Below are 16,632 nucleotides of genomic sequence, written 5' to 3'. Positions count from 1 at the left end.
TTTTCACAAACATATTAAGCAACACAAAAGGTTTCAAAAACATTAAAAAAAATCTTACCAACCCCAACAATTTGAATGATCAATCAAAAGATACAAAGAAAACAAGAATATAGTTTTTTTCCTCCCAATGAAAAGTACCACTAATCTACGTTTCCAAACATTTGGAGGCTTTTATTGAAAATGAAATAAGTAAATAAAAAACGTTTATCCAGTTAAATAAAAACAAATAATAATAAAAAATAATAATAATAAAATAAATAAATAAAAATAATAAAGCGCACATAAAAAAAAACTTGTACAACTACTGTTTTACTGTTCTGCTGTAGAATAATATCTGAATGGAATGGATTGTGTTGTCAGCACAGCACAGTGAGTGAATTTAAGGAGAGCAGCTCACAGTTTGTCTTTGAGGTGTCCCTGTTACCTGCAATAGTACAGGCCCACTATTTTTAGAATCAATGTCGACGGACTGTCAGCGTATTTTAAGCTATGCCCCTCCAGGCCACCATATACCCTTGAGAGAGCTCATGGAGAGAGAGAGGGAAAAAAATGTCAGGTGAGAGAGGAAAACCAGACTCGAAGCCAGATTCTGATAAGGTTCTTTCAACTCTACACTTAATGTGACGGTGCTCCGTTTTGACAGGTGCTTAAGATGAGGTCTGGACTGTTTAGGAACCATCTGCTTTAATGGAGGAAGTGAGATCAGCCATTAAGTTAAAGTGCCAGTGTGACTCAATGGATGGAACGGCTCTACTCTACACTCTTAAAAATAAAGGTGCTTCAAACGGTTCTTCAAGCGATGCCATAGAAGAACCATTTTTGGTTCCACAAAGAACCTTTTGTGAAACCGAAAGGTTCTTCAGATGTTAAAGGTTCTTTATGGAACCATTTAGACAAAAAGGTTCTTCTATGGCATCGTGAAGCACCTTTATTTTTAAGAGTGTAGGAGAGAAGTCAATAGCCTTTGGTGGAACTCGAAAAGCCACAGATAAAACAGATGAATGGAAAACGAGGTGAAAGGGATGGATGAAAAACAACATTTAATGGAGGAAAAAAAGAAAGGAAGGGGGACAGATGGACACAATAGGCGAGAAACGAGATGAAATATTAAGGTGGACACATTGAGTTCCGGGTGCGCCCTACACTGAATAAGTGATGAACCTGCCCGGGTTCCTGTGTCTTTGATGTGCAAGCACGTGTTTGTCTGCCGGAGTCCCCGTCTGAGGTCCCTGGGTCAGTGCAGGGGATTATGGGCCGGATGAGACTTTTGCATTGACCTTTTCAATTATCTGCCTCAGTTTGCGCTTTCAATAGAATCCAGAAAAAGGTGAAATAACGCCAGTGCTGATGCCGCCCACATAACAAAAGGAAATTTGCGATAACACGACTGCGGTTACATAACCATAACACATATTTCCACACTTTACCACCTACATTTCAGCAGTGACAAGGTGTGATGAATGTTTCACTGTATAGGTAGAGTAAACAGCTCGAAAAAGCACAAACAATGCATCGGATGTCTCGCCCAATGCAATGCGATTCAAATCAATGAGCACTTCCTGCTGACGGCTCTTGTTTTTTTGGTTGAGGATGGCAAGTCACTCTCTCTCCCTGTAAAACTATCTTTCTCAAAGCTCTCCCGGTGGAAAGTGAACCTTCCCCTGGGCCATTCTATCTTTAGCGATTTACTTCCGTCATGTCACCGGAGCCGGTGGCAGGCCTTCAAGCTGGTATCCACACCTCGCAGCCACCCAATCTCCTGCTCTTTACAACACAGGAAGAGGCTCTTTGCCTGCTTCCTGTCTGTCACCCCTACAAGCAACCTTCAGAAACGTGGTGCGCACACATTTACAGACCCTCAAACAAACATGCACACACTGAGTTGCATGTATAATGTAATCAGCTATACAATATATAAAATAAATACAGTTCAACAAAATTAGGTTTCATTAGGTTTTACTTGATTAGTTCAACTGTTAATCTATGTTCATTTAAGTACTAATTTTAAAGCACTTGAAAATGCAAAAATTTTTAAAAATATATACTTTCCGCACACTCTGTTTATGGGACCCAAATTATGTTATGTGTCTTTAACTACTATGTACTAACATTTAAATTAATCATTTGATATAATGCACTTATTACATACATGTTTTACATTGTACTTTTATTTTAAAAAACTGTATGTAATTACATCTATATTTAATTTCTGTAAATACATCTAGATTTTTTGCAATACTAAATGAACACATTGTACCAAACAACTCTCTTTTTTTTTTTTTTTTTGACGTAAGTACATGGTAATTATAGACAACTAATTTAAAGTGGGACCTATTTATTTTGTACAAACATGTGATAATTCATCCTTGTGGAGCTTCAAGGATAATTAAATTTTACCATATAAAGAGCACAAATGACTTCACTTTTGTTTGGGCATCCCATTTGGATTTGATTTATAGCTAAATTGTAGAATGGCTTCACATCACACTTCCTAAGCTGCTGAACTGTGCTGAATATCAGCATACTGTTGAAGAATTTATTTAAATACTACTATTGTGGTATGGTCATCAAAATTAAAATGATTCATAATAAAAATATTAAAATAATTAATTCTGTATTGTACTTAAATAATTAAAATAATTTATAAAACAATTATTATAATTTTTGCTAATGATTACAATTATGACAAAACGGTAAAACAATATTTTTACCATACACAAAGTATCGACAACTACCTCACCATGTGATACAAGTTTCAATATATTGTGATTAATTTTTGTAATTGGATTCCGACTAACTCAATCTCTTTTGCACTGTACGAATGCTCAAAGAAACAAACATATCGATGCAAGTGAGAAAAGATATAAATATATTGATACAGCATATTTTATATTATTTAATAAAAACATTTTTTACAGCTTTTATTGACAGTAGAACGTTTGCATGAACTGTTGAAAAGCAGTGGGAGTGGGATACAAAAAATGTACGCAACTAACCAATGCTAACCACCAGACCTAGCAGTTCTTTGACGCAAGCTAATACTTGTCTGTGACTTGAGTGCTCTCGGGTCATTTGGGTCGTCGTCCTTTCGTTGCTATTCAGATGCCTCTGGACTTGCTCCTGTTACCTATGCATGGCAGACCTAATGCATCAGGGAGTCAACAAGGGCCAAGATGCTAAGAAGTTCCACCAATTGAAGATCGCATCACTGCACACACACACACACACACACTCTCAAGCTGAAAGGAATCCAGAGAGAGCCAGTCAAGAGGAAGTGATGGCAGGAAGCGTCACACAAAAAAGCGCCATGGGTCATACTTCTCTCTGCCGTCCACTTCCTCCTGTCTCTGCTCCCACGCACGCAAGGCAGGGAAGCAGAATGAGGAAACTCTGTCCTAAGGGATTGTGGGATGCTCAAGGCCAGATAGTGACAGGGTTTCCCTGAAAATGTGCCCTGACAGGTCGGATTCGGAAGGGCATCCTGGACTGGACTGAGCCAACGTTGTTAAGTGTGAATAGAAAAAGTGAACACGTGCTCTATGGCTAATTTTTCCTAGTCAACTTTCATCCAGAAGAGCAGTTGACTAGTCAGTGGGTTAATGTTTACCTTATGTGAATGACTCCCCATGTACCATGCAGCTTTGGCAGCCTTTTTTGTTTCTGGCAAAGTCACCCAATGTAGCTTGATTCACAAACAAATGACTCCTATGAGCTGGTTCTTTTAATGACTAGTTTAAAAAGACAAGTTACCAGTTCAAAATAGTATGAAACACTACCCTGTGTAATTTACAGCATTAGCAGAAAGCAAATGTCTTTCATATCTCATCATAACAACTGAAATACACCCAAATTATACAGAATCTAATCAAACTGAATAAATCAGAACTGAATTTAAAGCTTGTGAATCAGAATCAAATCCAGATGGGACTTGCAAAAACATGAATGTGGTTAAAGACGCATTGCAACACTAGCTAGGACTTAGCGCAGTGACACAATTGTCAGCATACAGAACAAGTGCACATGATCAATAACTAGTCAACACGTATCCAGTGAGTCTAGTGGCAGAACTAATCGACTAGTCAATGAGTGTGCAGGTGTCCAAGCCGGACAATAGTTTTCTCTATGCAGTACAGTGTGTACAGACAAAAGGGACAAATGGAAGAGAGGGAGAGAGAGACAGTGAGTGAGAGAGCTAAAGTCACAGTGTGGAGGAGTCTATTATTAGTATATGGCTCCAGCGGCAAAGTGAGGTCACATCAGAGCCCAGCTTAAGGCATGTGTGTGTGCTCGGTGTGTTTTTGCTTTCACGCTCGAGCTACTCTACACAGCCAGAATCACTGCGCTCAACAAAAAAAAAAGAGAGAGAGAGAGGGAGAGAAAGGGCCAGAAAAAGAGACTTCCTGTAAACACGCGAGGCACCCAGTCTGTTGTGCGCCGTCTCGCAGCATTTCCTCAATCCGCTTGTAAAGCAGAAAGCGCAGCATTTTGCACGGAAGCACGAGGACATTCCCATAATTCGGATCAGAACAAGGCACGCAGTAAATAAGAACGGTTTGGAGAGCTGCCGGCCACACAAACAACGCCTGTTGAGCTGAATATATTAAACAATCCAAAAAAATTTTTTTGGGGGGGGGGAAATCTGCCACAATAAAGTCTTATTCGCTATAATTATACAGTGGTGTTCAAAAATCTTAATATCAGAATAGCAATTTAAATGAAATGATTTTCAATGTGGTCTCCGATTTTTCGAACCCACTGTATTAGAAAGTGAACAATATTTGCCAGAGAACATAAGTGGATGGAGTAATAATAATAATGTTGAAAATACTGATAAATTCTGATGAAATGAGGAGTGATTATTTAAAAAGAAACATGACAAAAGAGTGTCAGTGACTGCAGTGACAGCACACTGTTCAATAAGGGCTCAACATTAGCTGGCCTATATTTCCCCCTAGTGGTTGGACTGAAACGCTTCTGACTACATTAATGAGTTCCTGTCAGATTTCAGATCTTACCGCTGTGGAGAAAAGAACACGTAACACTTCAACCACCTGAGGGTCACCAGACTGAGTATCAGCAACAATGGGATTAATCTAAGGAAATAATAGCATTGACACCAATAAGTGATTATTACAAACATGAATGTAGTGCGCGCGTCACAGTGCTAACATACGGACTGAAATGTAGTGGATTGATCTACAGTGTTGACGCTGTACCGACCCCCGAGGGGAAAATCAGTACTGTTTGAGAAACACGTGGGTATTGTGGTAGCAGTGCAGTTGTGGCCACTGACCTCTACTGTGCCATTCTGAGCAATGTGTCGGTGAGGTGATCAGTGGGGAGGAGACACTTTATGGCCTTTCCTCTAAAGATGGGGTGTTTAATCCAGGACTGTAGGACTAAATACACATTGAAGGAATAGTTCACCCAAAATGAAAACATGTCATTCTAAACCTGTTTGCTGTTTTTTTCAGTAAAACTTTACAATAAGGTCCAATTAGTTAACATCAAGTAACATTTACTAACATTGAGCAATACATTTGTTACAGTATTTATTCATCTTTGTTAATATTAGTTAATAAAAATACAACTGTTCAGTGTTTACAGATACAACTTTTGATTTTAATAATGAATGCTGAAATTAACATTAACTAAGAATAATAAATGCTTTAGAAGTATTTTTTTTGTTAAAGGGCTCATATGATGCGATTTCAATTTTTCCTTTCTCTTTGGAGTGTTACAAGCTCTTGGTGCATAAAGAAGATCTGTAAAGTTGCAAAGTTTGAGAAGTCTCAAATCCAAAGTAAGTCATTATAATCCGTAATTATGTCCCCACTGGATGCAACAAATGCTTCGTTTATAATAGGTTTTAATGTTTTTGTCTCGTCGGCGTAACATTTCTGTCACACGCTTGAGGTATTCGGCCAATCACAACGCACTGGACAGCTGGCCAATCAGAGCACACCTCCCTTTTCAGACCGATGAGCTTTGTAAAAATCGACGCGTTTCAAAAAGGCGGGGCATAGAGGAGATACAATAATGTACAGTATGTGGAAAATAATGTGTTTTTTGAACCTTAAACCACAAACACATTTCATTACACCAAATAATGTTCTTTTTAGCAACATCATATGACCCCTTTAATTTTATTTATTTCGATTTTTTAGAATTATTATGCAACTCTTGCTATTCAATGACAGTTTATGATCATGTCTGTAAAGCTCCAAAACTGGACAAAAATAAATAATTAATTAAATAATTTAATTTTAAAAAATTATAATTTATTAGGAAAATTGTCTTTAATTTTACCATAGACAATATGGACAGTAACATAAAAAAAAGAAATATAAGCGATCAAATATTACCTGTCAAATTATGTAGCATTTCAAAAAGAAACTGAATAGTTATAAAAATTGTATATTTTTTATATATAAAAAAGTGAATATTTGTTTTTGAATTCTTAATACCAAAATTATATTTGAAATATTTTAAATTAAAATAAAATCAATTAATTGAAAAAATTGGAAACAAAATCTTAATGTTCACTTATGGCAAGAACTGTGTACATATTTTTTTTATTATTCTCCTTTATGTCCCACTGAAAAAGCTAACAGAATATTTGTATGAAATGACATGAGGGTGGTGACAGAATTGTCATTTTTTGGATAAATTCCTAATTGTTTCAGTTGGGTTTCAAATTCGAACTCTATTAGCAAGAGGGTGACACCTTGTGGCCGTGAAGGGTGTAAATAAGCCTCCCCTCCAGCAGGTCCAAGATCTTCATTGTACTGTCGCTTGAACCACTGATCATATAGTTTCCAGATGGATGGAAGGAAAAGCAGTTGACCCCTGCACTATGAACTGCAAGACAAATGCAAGTTAAATGCTTTAAAACAAGACTAGTCTCTGAGTCTATTTAAAACAAAAGACCATGTATGAGGTGAAACAATCTCTTTTCTACTACCTCTGTAATGTTGTATTAACTTGTTTGTACGAATGTCCCAGATTTTTAATGTGTTATCCGCTCCTGATGATGCAATGCACGTGCCACTGGAATTGAAGTCAACAAATGTTGCTGACCTAAACAGACAATTTGGAATATCAGTAATCTTGAACCCAAAAAACAAAGATTCAGAAAAAAACAGCAATACTCAATTCTCACCCTCCGTAGTCTGTGAAAATGTTGATGCACTGACGTGAGGATATATCCCAGAGGCGAACCGTCCTGTCATCACCACAGGAAGCAACAAGACGACCATCTGGTGAAAACCTGATAGGGACAGACCAAGCAACAGTGAGAGAGATCCCACTTTTTGTGACAAAACCGGAAAGGTTGCACGCATAGTCCCATACCTCGCACAGCGCACCCAGTTGGTGTGCCGGTTGAGAGAGTAGAGGAATTTCTTCCGTTCGACACCCCACACTTTCACAGACTTGTCATCTCAGGCCGTGACCAGCCTTTGACCATCGCTAGAGAATTGAACGCTTCGAACGCTCGCTGTGTGGGCTTTAAACACAGTCGACTCGCCCTTTCTGTAATGCGCATGTAGAATAACGCATTAAGATACAAATAATACATTGAAACTCAAAAGAGGGCATCTGTTCACACTCACATGCTGGGCGTCCACAGTCGAACTGTCTGGTCTCTGGATGAAGATGCCACTAAGGAACCACTTGGAGAAAAATGGACTCCTGTAATGATATCTGTGTGACCCACAAACCTGAATGCTCTGGCTTTAGGAGTGAGGTTCCAGATCATAAGGTTCTTGTCACAGGATCCAGTAGCTGCAAGAGAAGTTGCAAGTGGTTAAACTGGGATCTTCTCAGACTGGAAAAAGATGATAAAAATGACATACCAAGCTGTTTATTATTGGGGCTGACATCGGCACATGAAACAACATCTTTGTGACCTTTAAAATGTCTTTCAAGGGTTGGATCCTCCTGAAAAGGATATTGTAGAAGAATAAGGTGGAAAATTTGAAGTCCAAAAGTCTGGCAGAATTAGAATTTTTATTTTTTGCATTTTTTATTTTATACAATTGTATTTTTTTTTCTCAGTACGATTGATATTTTTAACATAATAATGTAAGTGAACATTATTTTAAAAATTAAAAAAGAATTGCTTTTAGATTAACTGATTGATAATTTGGTATACCAAATTCTACAGCATTCTAAATAATACTAATAGTATTCAAATTTATTTCTACAGCATTTTACTCTACAGAAGAACACGGTAATGCATAATAATACAATGGTATATTTTCAAAACATCATGATACGTGGTGCATGTTCAACAAACGATGGTAATAGTACATGTACAAAATACCATGATGGTAGTAATATGTCTCAAACTAAGCTAATTCCATAGTGCTTTTGTTAGTGCTAGTTACTTGTATTGTTTTTGGTCATTTACTCGAGGTCAACTTCGAATCCGAACAAATATAACCAATATACTGTATGTATCACCATATACAAACATAAACACAAAACTTTCCAGCACAGTTCGCACAGAGCTAATTAAACCAACAACTGATGTCCATATTCGCATTTTAAAATGTTTCTGATGAGTCCTCTTACCATTACAGACACCATTATTCCGCTAAAAGTCAAAAAAGTTTCTGAATTTGGTACAGTTTGGTCTTGGATTTACAAGTAAATAAGTGAAACTCCTTCATGTTGAGCCACTTCCCATCTGTCAAACAAGGCGCGTTTCACCTAGACCAAATAAATCACGCTCAGAATCATCGAGTCAGCGTGGCTAGCCGAAAAATTAACCCCAAATCCCGTTTCATTCTAAATATTTACATGTAGAGCCCTGTTTGGACTGACAATATACTAATTTGAACATATAAACGTCTGCACCAACGGAAACCGCTAATGTAACCCATCCTCCTAATGCAACAGAAGGCGTGTTGGGATTAAATCTAAAATTTGCAAGCTTGTCTTGCGAAGATTATACTGTATGTAGAGCCAGTGAGTTGACTTACATACACCCAGACAAATATTTTAAACAAATGACTTGTGAAATTACTGGTAAAATATATATCGATCTGCAAAATATTTTAATAATAATAATTAAAATAATAATAATACGGTCAACGGCTCTCTGTCACTGCACAGTTGTAACCATAGGATAAAACAGCATTGGAAATAACGCCGTTGCTTAGTAACAACCCAAACGGTAAACTAGTAGAACTCAACATTTAGATAGTAAGAACGCAGTCACTGATTGGATCATCAAATCAACGGACCAATCAGTAAAGGCGTTGCTCAAAGAGGCGACGCTTTTAGTTTTGATTTTGGAAGCTAACGTTAGCCGCCGAAGCTCAGCTACTGGAAGATGTCGGTGAAGCAGGGGATTGGCGACTCCGAGGTCAGTGGTTTTATTTTTATGCAAAGTGCAATTTGCAAAACGTGATGGTTACTATTTTAAAAGCTAGCTCAGGAATGTTTGACATGGAAAGCTGCGGTTTAAAGGGAATGTGACACCGGTGCTGTTGCTCCTCCGTTGCCATCACATACATGCCTGTCTGCCTGACCATCAACACCAGTTTACGGCTGATGCTTTCATGTTGTATTAATTTGTAACAATGCCTATCAATAAATTAACCCTCTGTCTAATCTAATGAATGTTATTAGAGCTTACGGTGGTTTTTATGAACACTGATGATGCTCTATTAAACTCAATGTTTATTTAATAGAGATCATGTTCTCAGATGAGCCACTGCAGGGTTTAACCACCGGTTACACTGATCCCAAAAACAAAACATTCATTACTTTAGTTACCACTCATTTTATAATAATTATCGTAGTTACACAATGCATTTATCTGTAGAATGCTTTCTTTAAATTGGTATTTCTTTCCCCCCCGTTTATTTTTATGCAAAGTGCAATTTGAACAACATGTTACGGTTTGTAATATTTTAAAAGCTAGCTCAGGAATGTTTGACATGGAGAGCTGCGGTTTAAAGGGAATGTGACACCGGTGTTGCTCCTCCGTTGCCATCACATGCATACATACCTGTCTGTCTGTCCATCAACACCAGTTTACTGCTGATGCTTTCATGTTGTATTCATTTGTAACAATGCTTATCAATAAATTAACCTTCTGTCTAATCTAATTAGAGCTTACAGTGGCTTTCATGAACACTGATGCTCTATTAAACTCAATGTTTGTTTCATAGACATCATGTTCTCAGAATGTGATGAGCCACCGGTTACACTGATCCCCAAAACAAAAGAGACAAAACACTCATTATTTCATTTAGCACTAATTTTTATAATAACGATCATATTTATACAATGCATTTATCTGTAAAATGTTTTTTTGAAATGGATTTTCTTTCCCCCCCAGTATTTAAAGAAGAGGATTCCACAGAATCCAAAATATCAACATGTAAAAACACGACTTGATACAGGTATTCACCTTTTGTGAAATCATTTTTGAATATCCATTGCGATAAAGCATATGATGATTAACCTAGTTTATTTTCTAGGCTCCAGCCTGACAAAGTACATGGAGAGACTAGAGGAGGCAAGGAAAAGTAAGTTATAAATGAAATAATTTCAATATATTATAGTGGAGAAATATATTTGATAAATAAAAATGTCATGGTGCATTTACTTGAAGTAAAGGGTGATTCTAACTAACATTTTTTTTTTTACAACACTTTACAATTGCTGACATTTGAAAAACACATCTCAATGGTGTATTTACATTAAAAAAAGTAATTACAAAACAGTGCAGAATGACACAAAAATCTTGTGTGAACAGGCACTTAATGACTTGTTTCAGCTATTTTGTCTCCAGATACGCTTGTCCTACTGATATTTACTTACTTGATAAGGAGAGAAAGTCTCCTTTGTCCACATTGGTCATCTTGTTACAGGTTCCTTGTGATTTCTCAAGGATAAGCAATCCTTTCTTCTTTTGGCTACATGAGCAGAAGATGGTGATTGTACAGTAGATTACAGTAATTCCTCTGTCGAGGCTGTCTGTAATGAAACCGAGATACATAACCTCATCGAGTGGTGTCACTTGGCATCTTACAGTGGGTTTGGTGGTGAGGCTGGACTATGGAGTTCTTGCCAAATATATAAAGAGATGTTGGCAGAGCTCGCCTCATTTTGTAGCAGCAATTGGCATATTAAAGTCCAGTTTAGAGAGTTTAACCAGTATGAAAATGGAGTTTGATATTTTGGGAGTGAATTTAAGTGATTTGTCTTTAAATGAAGATGAAGTGAGAAATTGTAACACTCAGGATCCAGGTAAAATGCATCTAAATTGTTGCAAAATTTTTGTTCAGCAGCTCTGCATAATTTGAAATGCATGCTTATTATGTCATGTTTTTTCCAGACTACAGATATAGGAAGGACGAGCTATTTAAAAGACTGAAAGTGACTACATTTGCACAGCTGGTATGTGAATAATAAATTAAATAAAGCATAATCTTTACCTTTCAGTTGTAGTACTGTAAAAACACTATTTTTGTGAAATATTATTACAATTTAAAATGACTGTTTTCTTTATAAATATAATTCTGTATGTAATTTATTAATGTCATGGCAAAGATTAATTTTCAGCAGCCATCTGTCACATGATCCTTCAGAAATCATTCTAATATGCTCATTTGCTGCTCAAGAAACATTTCTTCTTATTATCAATGCTGAAATGAGTTGTGCTGCTTAATACTTGTGTGGAAAAGGTTAATTTCATTCATTTGAAATATTTTTTGTAACATTATAAATGCCTTTACTGTGTCATTGCTGAATAAGTTTTCATTTCTTTTACAAAAAATCTTTGACCACAAACTTTTTAACAGTTGTATATTTTAATATATTCCTGAATATATGCCTTTATATTTTATATGTCTATCTTTTTTTCAGTTAATCCAAGTTGCTTCAGTGTCAGATCAGAATGACAACTTTAAAGATGAAATGGCGGGATTAGAAGGTAGAGTTTCATTTCTCTTTTATGTTACTTTATTTGTTTTTATTAGTAATTTTTGCTGACATTATTATTATTATATTTGAATTTGCTTATATTTAGGAACAATGATTTGAACAAAGCCCTATCCCAAAGAATTAAACTTAGCAACCATCCATAGCACCCTAACAACCACGTGTTAACTCAGGGCACTTTAGTACAGAGCCCCTAACGTGACACTGTGATGGAACAAAATATAAGATGGGAGAAAAAAAATATTATATCGCAATGCTTTTTTGTTGCTCACAATACTTTTGCGTTCACTCGAGTAAAAATTTTTTTACTTGCAAAATTTTGGGGGGGTTTTTTTGTGTTTGCAAAACTGCTGATGGAAATAATTTTAGATGGGAGGAAAACTGTATCTTAATGTTTTTCAAACAAACTAAAAGTAAAAATGTATATTGCATTTTTTTCCATCACCATGTTACCTTAGAGGCTCCATACTTTAGAAACTGCATAGAAACTCCCTGATGATCATTTGTGGTTGTTTTCATATTTTGTATATGATTTCAGATGATGTTTCAATATTCTCCGCATCACCGGGCCTCGACCGACTCTCCGATCAGACGAATGGCTCCCCCCAGCCGACGCTTCCTGCCCCACAGAGTATCAACAATGATGAATCCGGCGACACTGCATTTTCTCCTAGATCTACACTCCAAAGGTAGCCGAATCAACTTTGTGTTTGTAACTAGCACATAAAGCTATCTCTTTAATTCGACCAGCCACATCAGAATATCATTTTATGCATCTAACTGATGGCCCCTCTAACATTTCTTCTATTGTGCACTCACAAGAGCTCTGATTAGCTAGGCTGCTTTCTCATGGCCTCAAGCTCCATTGAGCTTGTTTAGGGGCAGTCAGTGCAATCAGACTCCGTCCTCAGAGACCCTGTGGGGGGAAAACAATGAGATATAGCCTGTAACAGTGAGAACCCCTGACTGTCCTCACTCGGTGTAACTGAGAATCTCTGGGCTCATTCATAGTGTCATCAGTGGCGTGGGAGAAATGGATCTGGACAAGAACGGACAGAAGAGCATCCAAAACTCTCCAGTGTCTACCTCCAACATCACAGAGTGTCCCTATCCTGACTGCCCATATCTGTTGCTGGATGTGCGGGACAGAGAGCAGTATGACCAGTGCCATATTATCAGTGGTAGGAAACTTATGTTTAAATAAGTTATGTTTAAATCTCTAATAAAGAGAGTAAAATTATTTATATTAATGTTATCTGTTAATAAATGTATCTGTTTTTTGCTCATAGCATATAGTTACCCCATTGCGACCTTATCAAGGACAATGAACCCATACACGAAAGAAGTGTTTGATTATGTATCCTTTTATTCCTGATATATTTGTAATAATATATTTTTAATATATAATTATATTTTTCATTGTAAATGTATGAAATGCACTTCCATACTTTTTTATTTTTATTTTTTTTTACTTTTATAATTTGTATTATTTATTATTCATTCATTCATTGGAACTCAAACTTTTATTGCAAACCTATGTTGTGCGTGTATGAAAACTATAATATGTATTATATATATTATTTATTAGTATATGATCATTATATGAATTTATATATAATGAATAATATATGTGAAGGAGTAAATGAATAATTTATTTCATACATGAACAATGAATAAATAAAAGATTTACATATATAATTATACATTATAATATAACAGTATCTTGAAATTGTAAAAAAAAAAAAATCAAGTCACACTGTTATTGTGTTTTAATGAATAATGATTTTTGTTATTTCAATTTCTTGAGTACTCGTGACCATAGCTAGTGTTAAAATCTTTTACAACTATGCAGAAAAATGCATCGGGAAAGATCATAATTTTGTATGATGAGGATGAGAGGATAGCAAGTCAAGCCGCCACCACCATGTGCGAGAGAGGCTTTGAGAATCTCTTCATGTTGTCAGGGGGTGAGTCAGACGAGAGACTGATAGCAAACTTCAGAAGTCCAGCATGAAAAAAATTTAATTACTTCTCACAGAAGTGAAAATAACATGTTCCTTTTCAGATTAATATATTTATATATAGATCATTGGGGTCTCAGGGATCTCCAATACATGTGGGTTCATCCTGTCAGTATGAGATTTGTATTTAATGCCATTTTTTCTTTAACTGATCTTTTCCTTTCTCAACAAGGTTTAAAAGTGGTTGCACAGAAGTTCCCTGAGGGAATGACAACCGGCTCCATTCCCATCTCCTGTCTGCCGTCACCCTCGGGACCTGGAGGTCGTAAGCGATCGGTTCCACAGCAGACATCACAGCCAGCAGAAAAAAAGTGGCGGTTCACCTCAGGAGACCTCAGCAAAATCCAGCATTACCAAGAGGAAGTGTTCATACCCAGTGAGCCCAGCAGTGAGTCATCCATTTCAAATCTGATGAAACCAACATACCATTGTCACTGTGTTATGAACAATTTACCAGTAGATGGCAACAAAATATCTAAATGCAACCACGGCCATCTCAGTATGATTTTTTTTGGGGGGGGGAAATTATTCATTTATTAGGAACATGTTTCATTTCATTCTTACATAAAATATATGTTTGATCTTATGCTCATCAGGGCTGCATATATGTGACAGTAATATTGTGAAATATTATTGTAGTTTAAAAGAACTGTTTTCTATTTGAATGTATTTTAAAAGGTAATTTATTTCTGTGATGGCAGAGCTGAATTTTCAGCAGTCATTACTCCAGTCTTTAGTGTCACATGATCCTTCAGAAATCATTCTAATATGCTGATTTGCTGCCATAATTATTATTATCAAATATTATTGGTGCTCAATTTTTAATAATATGTACTGTATATTTTTTTACTGTTTACTAGTGTGATCATTATTTTTTTTCCCCCATTTAAGGTCGTCTCAGCAGCAGAATGTCCACTAGCAGCGCTCGCTCCAAAGCATCTACAGTTCGGAGTAGTCGACAAGGCTCGTCCATAGCAGGATCAGAAAGTGCTCGTTCACGGAGTAGTCGACCTTGGAAATAACCCTCAGTTTCACCTTCATCATTGTCATCTTCACTCTAATGCAAATAAAGCCTTTATATTTTACTTTTGTGGGATTCCTGTGAACATGGACACTCTAAACTACTGGTATTTTTTTCAGTTCACTCTTATTATGCCACATGCACATTCTCAGAACTACACTGGGAGAAACTGAACATTTCTTGGTTCTGGTAGTACACACAAATGGCACTGTTTTATTATTATTTCAATTTATTCACATATCTTTGCACTGCAGACTCCAAATCCAAACTACATGTTTAAGATCTAAATCTGTTTCTGATTTGCCACTATCAGTTTTTTGGCATCACTGGCCATTTATACTATAATGATGGTACAAGATGTCTAGGGTTTGACATCTTATCCCTTTTAATGCATATGTAGGTTCTTCTATATGTTATGCAAGTAAGCAGGTCTTAGTGGAAGGACTCCACTTCTTGTTGGTCATTTTCTGTTCAATGAGCATGCTGGTTTAGCTACTGTATGTTTACTTGCTCACTAGGTACAGTATGTATGTCGTAGTGCTTTAGAAATATTTTAGATGTGCTGATTTTTGCCTTAAAGGCAGAGCTTGTCTGTTTGTTCAGTGCATTTATTTAAATGTTTGATGCTTTCCAAACCAGTGCAAAAAGATTTTTCTTCATAATCGGCGTCTACTCAGCTGTGATTTGAATGTTATGAAATGTAGATATGATTGTGGGCATTAATGAAGATGATGTTTCTTTGTGAAACTTTGTATTGTCTGTTGCAGTGCCTGAAGAAGGAACTTAAAGTGCATTTATTGGAGTCAATGTATATGGAATGTGTACATGAAGTGGTAGAAAGTGCTTTGTTTGGCCTTTGTTGTCCACGTTTCTGTGCTTATTGACTGAAATCAGTTATCCCTGTTCTATTGTAGACTTTGTTTTATTGACCAATTAAGTATTTTAATTTAATCAATGAAAACTACCTGGTTTGTTATGTTGTATTGAAGGCTGAATAAAAATCAATTTTATATGGTAGACCCAAGTGATACCTACATGATTTTTAAGAATAGCCTATTCTTCATAACTTCTAGTTGGTCAAACTAGTTCTTAAGACACATTCTTAACATAGTGCCTATATATGCAACTGGCCAGTGCCACTAATCTAAGAATTTCAGACATTTTACACGACTCTGGAATACTCGATTTTGATTGGTCAGTTGTGCTATCCAGCGACAATTTACAAGCGCTACTTTTATTTTGCTACTTTCTCAGTTATTGACTGTAGTGAAAATGACCCCACAGGACTTTAATAATAATATTACTGTAGGCTACTGTTTCAGTGCCGTCTTGTTGCTAAGCTGTACTTTCCTACACTGTAGACGTTTTTTCCAGTTGCGGTATTCAAAGGTCTAATATTTCCTAATGTTAGCTTTCCTCCTGGCAACTAACCAGCAATATATCATCTTGCATGTGATTTATCGACTGAAGTTAAAATAGCCTCAGAGGACTAACAATTAATATTACTTTAATGTTGTAATGTTCGTCGCTGCTAAGCCTTATGTTTTGCACAATGTATGGAAGCATTTTTAGCAGAAGCTTTAAGAGAAAATACAGGTAAGATTATAAAACACTTTTAACTCATATATT

The 16,632-nt window shown here is 36.3% G+C and overlaps 1 protein-coding gene and 1 pseudogene across 3 annotated transcripts; one reads left to right on the top strand and one right to left on the bottom strand.

Annotated features, from left to right (window-relative positions):
* The window catches only part of LOC107707388 (POC1 centriolar protein homolog B-like), a 29,975-nt pseudogene extending 22,020 nt beyond the window's left edge, over positions 1-7,955 (bottom strand).
* A 1,256-nt stretch (positions 7,956-9,211) lies between these two features.
* On the top strand, positions 9,212-16,015 carry cep41 (centrosomal protein 41). 3 transcript variants are annotated; one of them, XM_016511446.1, is made up of 12 exons: positions 9,222-9,373; positions 10,355-10,418; positions 10,497-10,544; positions 11,357-11,418; positions 11,887-11,953; positions 12,500-12,650; positions 12,973-13,142; positions 13,251-13,318; positions 13,814-13,928; positions 14,155-14,370; positions 14,874-14,929; positions 15,017-16,015. In XM_016511446.1, the coding sequence occupies exons 1-12, from the start codon at positions 9,341-9,343 to the stop codon at positions 15,041-15,043; spliced, it is 1,077 nt and encodes a 358-aa protein (XP_016366932.1). In that variant the 5' UTR covers positions 9,222-9,340; the 3' UTR covers positions 15,044-16,015. The 3 variants fall into 3 exon arrangements, with proteins under 3 accessions (XP_016366933.1, XP_016366932.1, XP_016366931.1); XM_016511445.1 differs by having other exon boundaries at positions 14,874-16,015; XM_016511447.1 differs by lacking the exons at positions 13,251-13,318; positions 13,814-13,928 and having other exon boundaries at positions 9,212-9,373; positions 14,874-16,015.
* The last annotated feature ends 617 nt before the right edge of the window (positions 16,016-16,632 follow it).

This window comes from Sinocyclocheilus rhinocerous, unplaced genomic scaffold (assembly GCF_001515625.1).
Source record: "Sinocyclocheilus rhinocerous isolate Xijiao unplaced genomic scaffold, SAMN03320098_v1.1 scaffold534, whole genome shotgun sequence".
NCBI classification, from domain to species: Eukaryota; Metazoa; Chordata; class Actinopteri; order Cypriniformes; family Cyprinidae; genus Sinocyclocheilus; species Sinocyclocheilus rhinocerous.
This window is presented reverse-complemented; position numbering and strand designations above follow the sequence as displayed.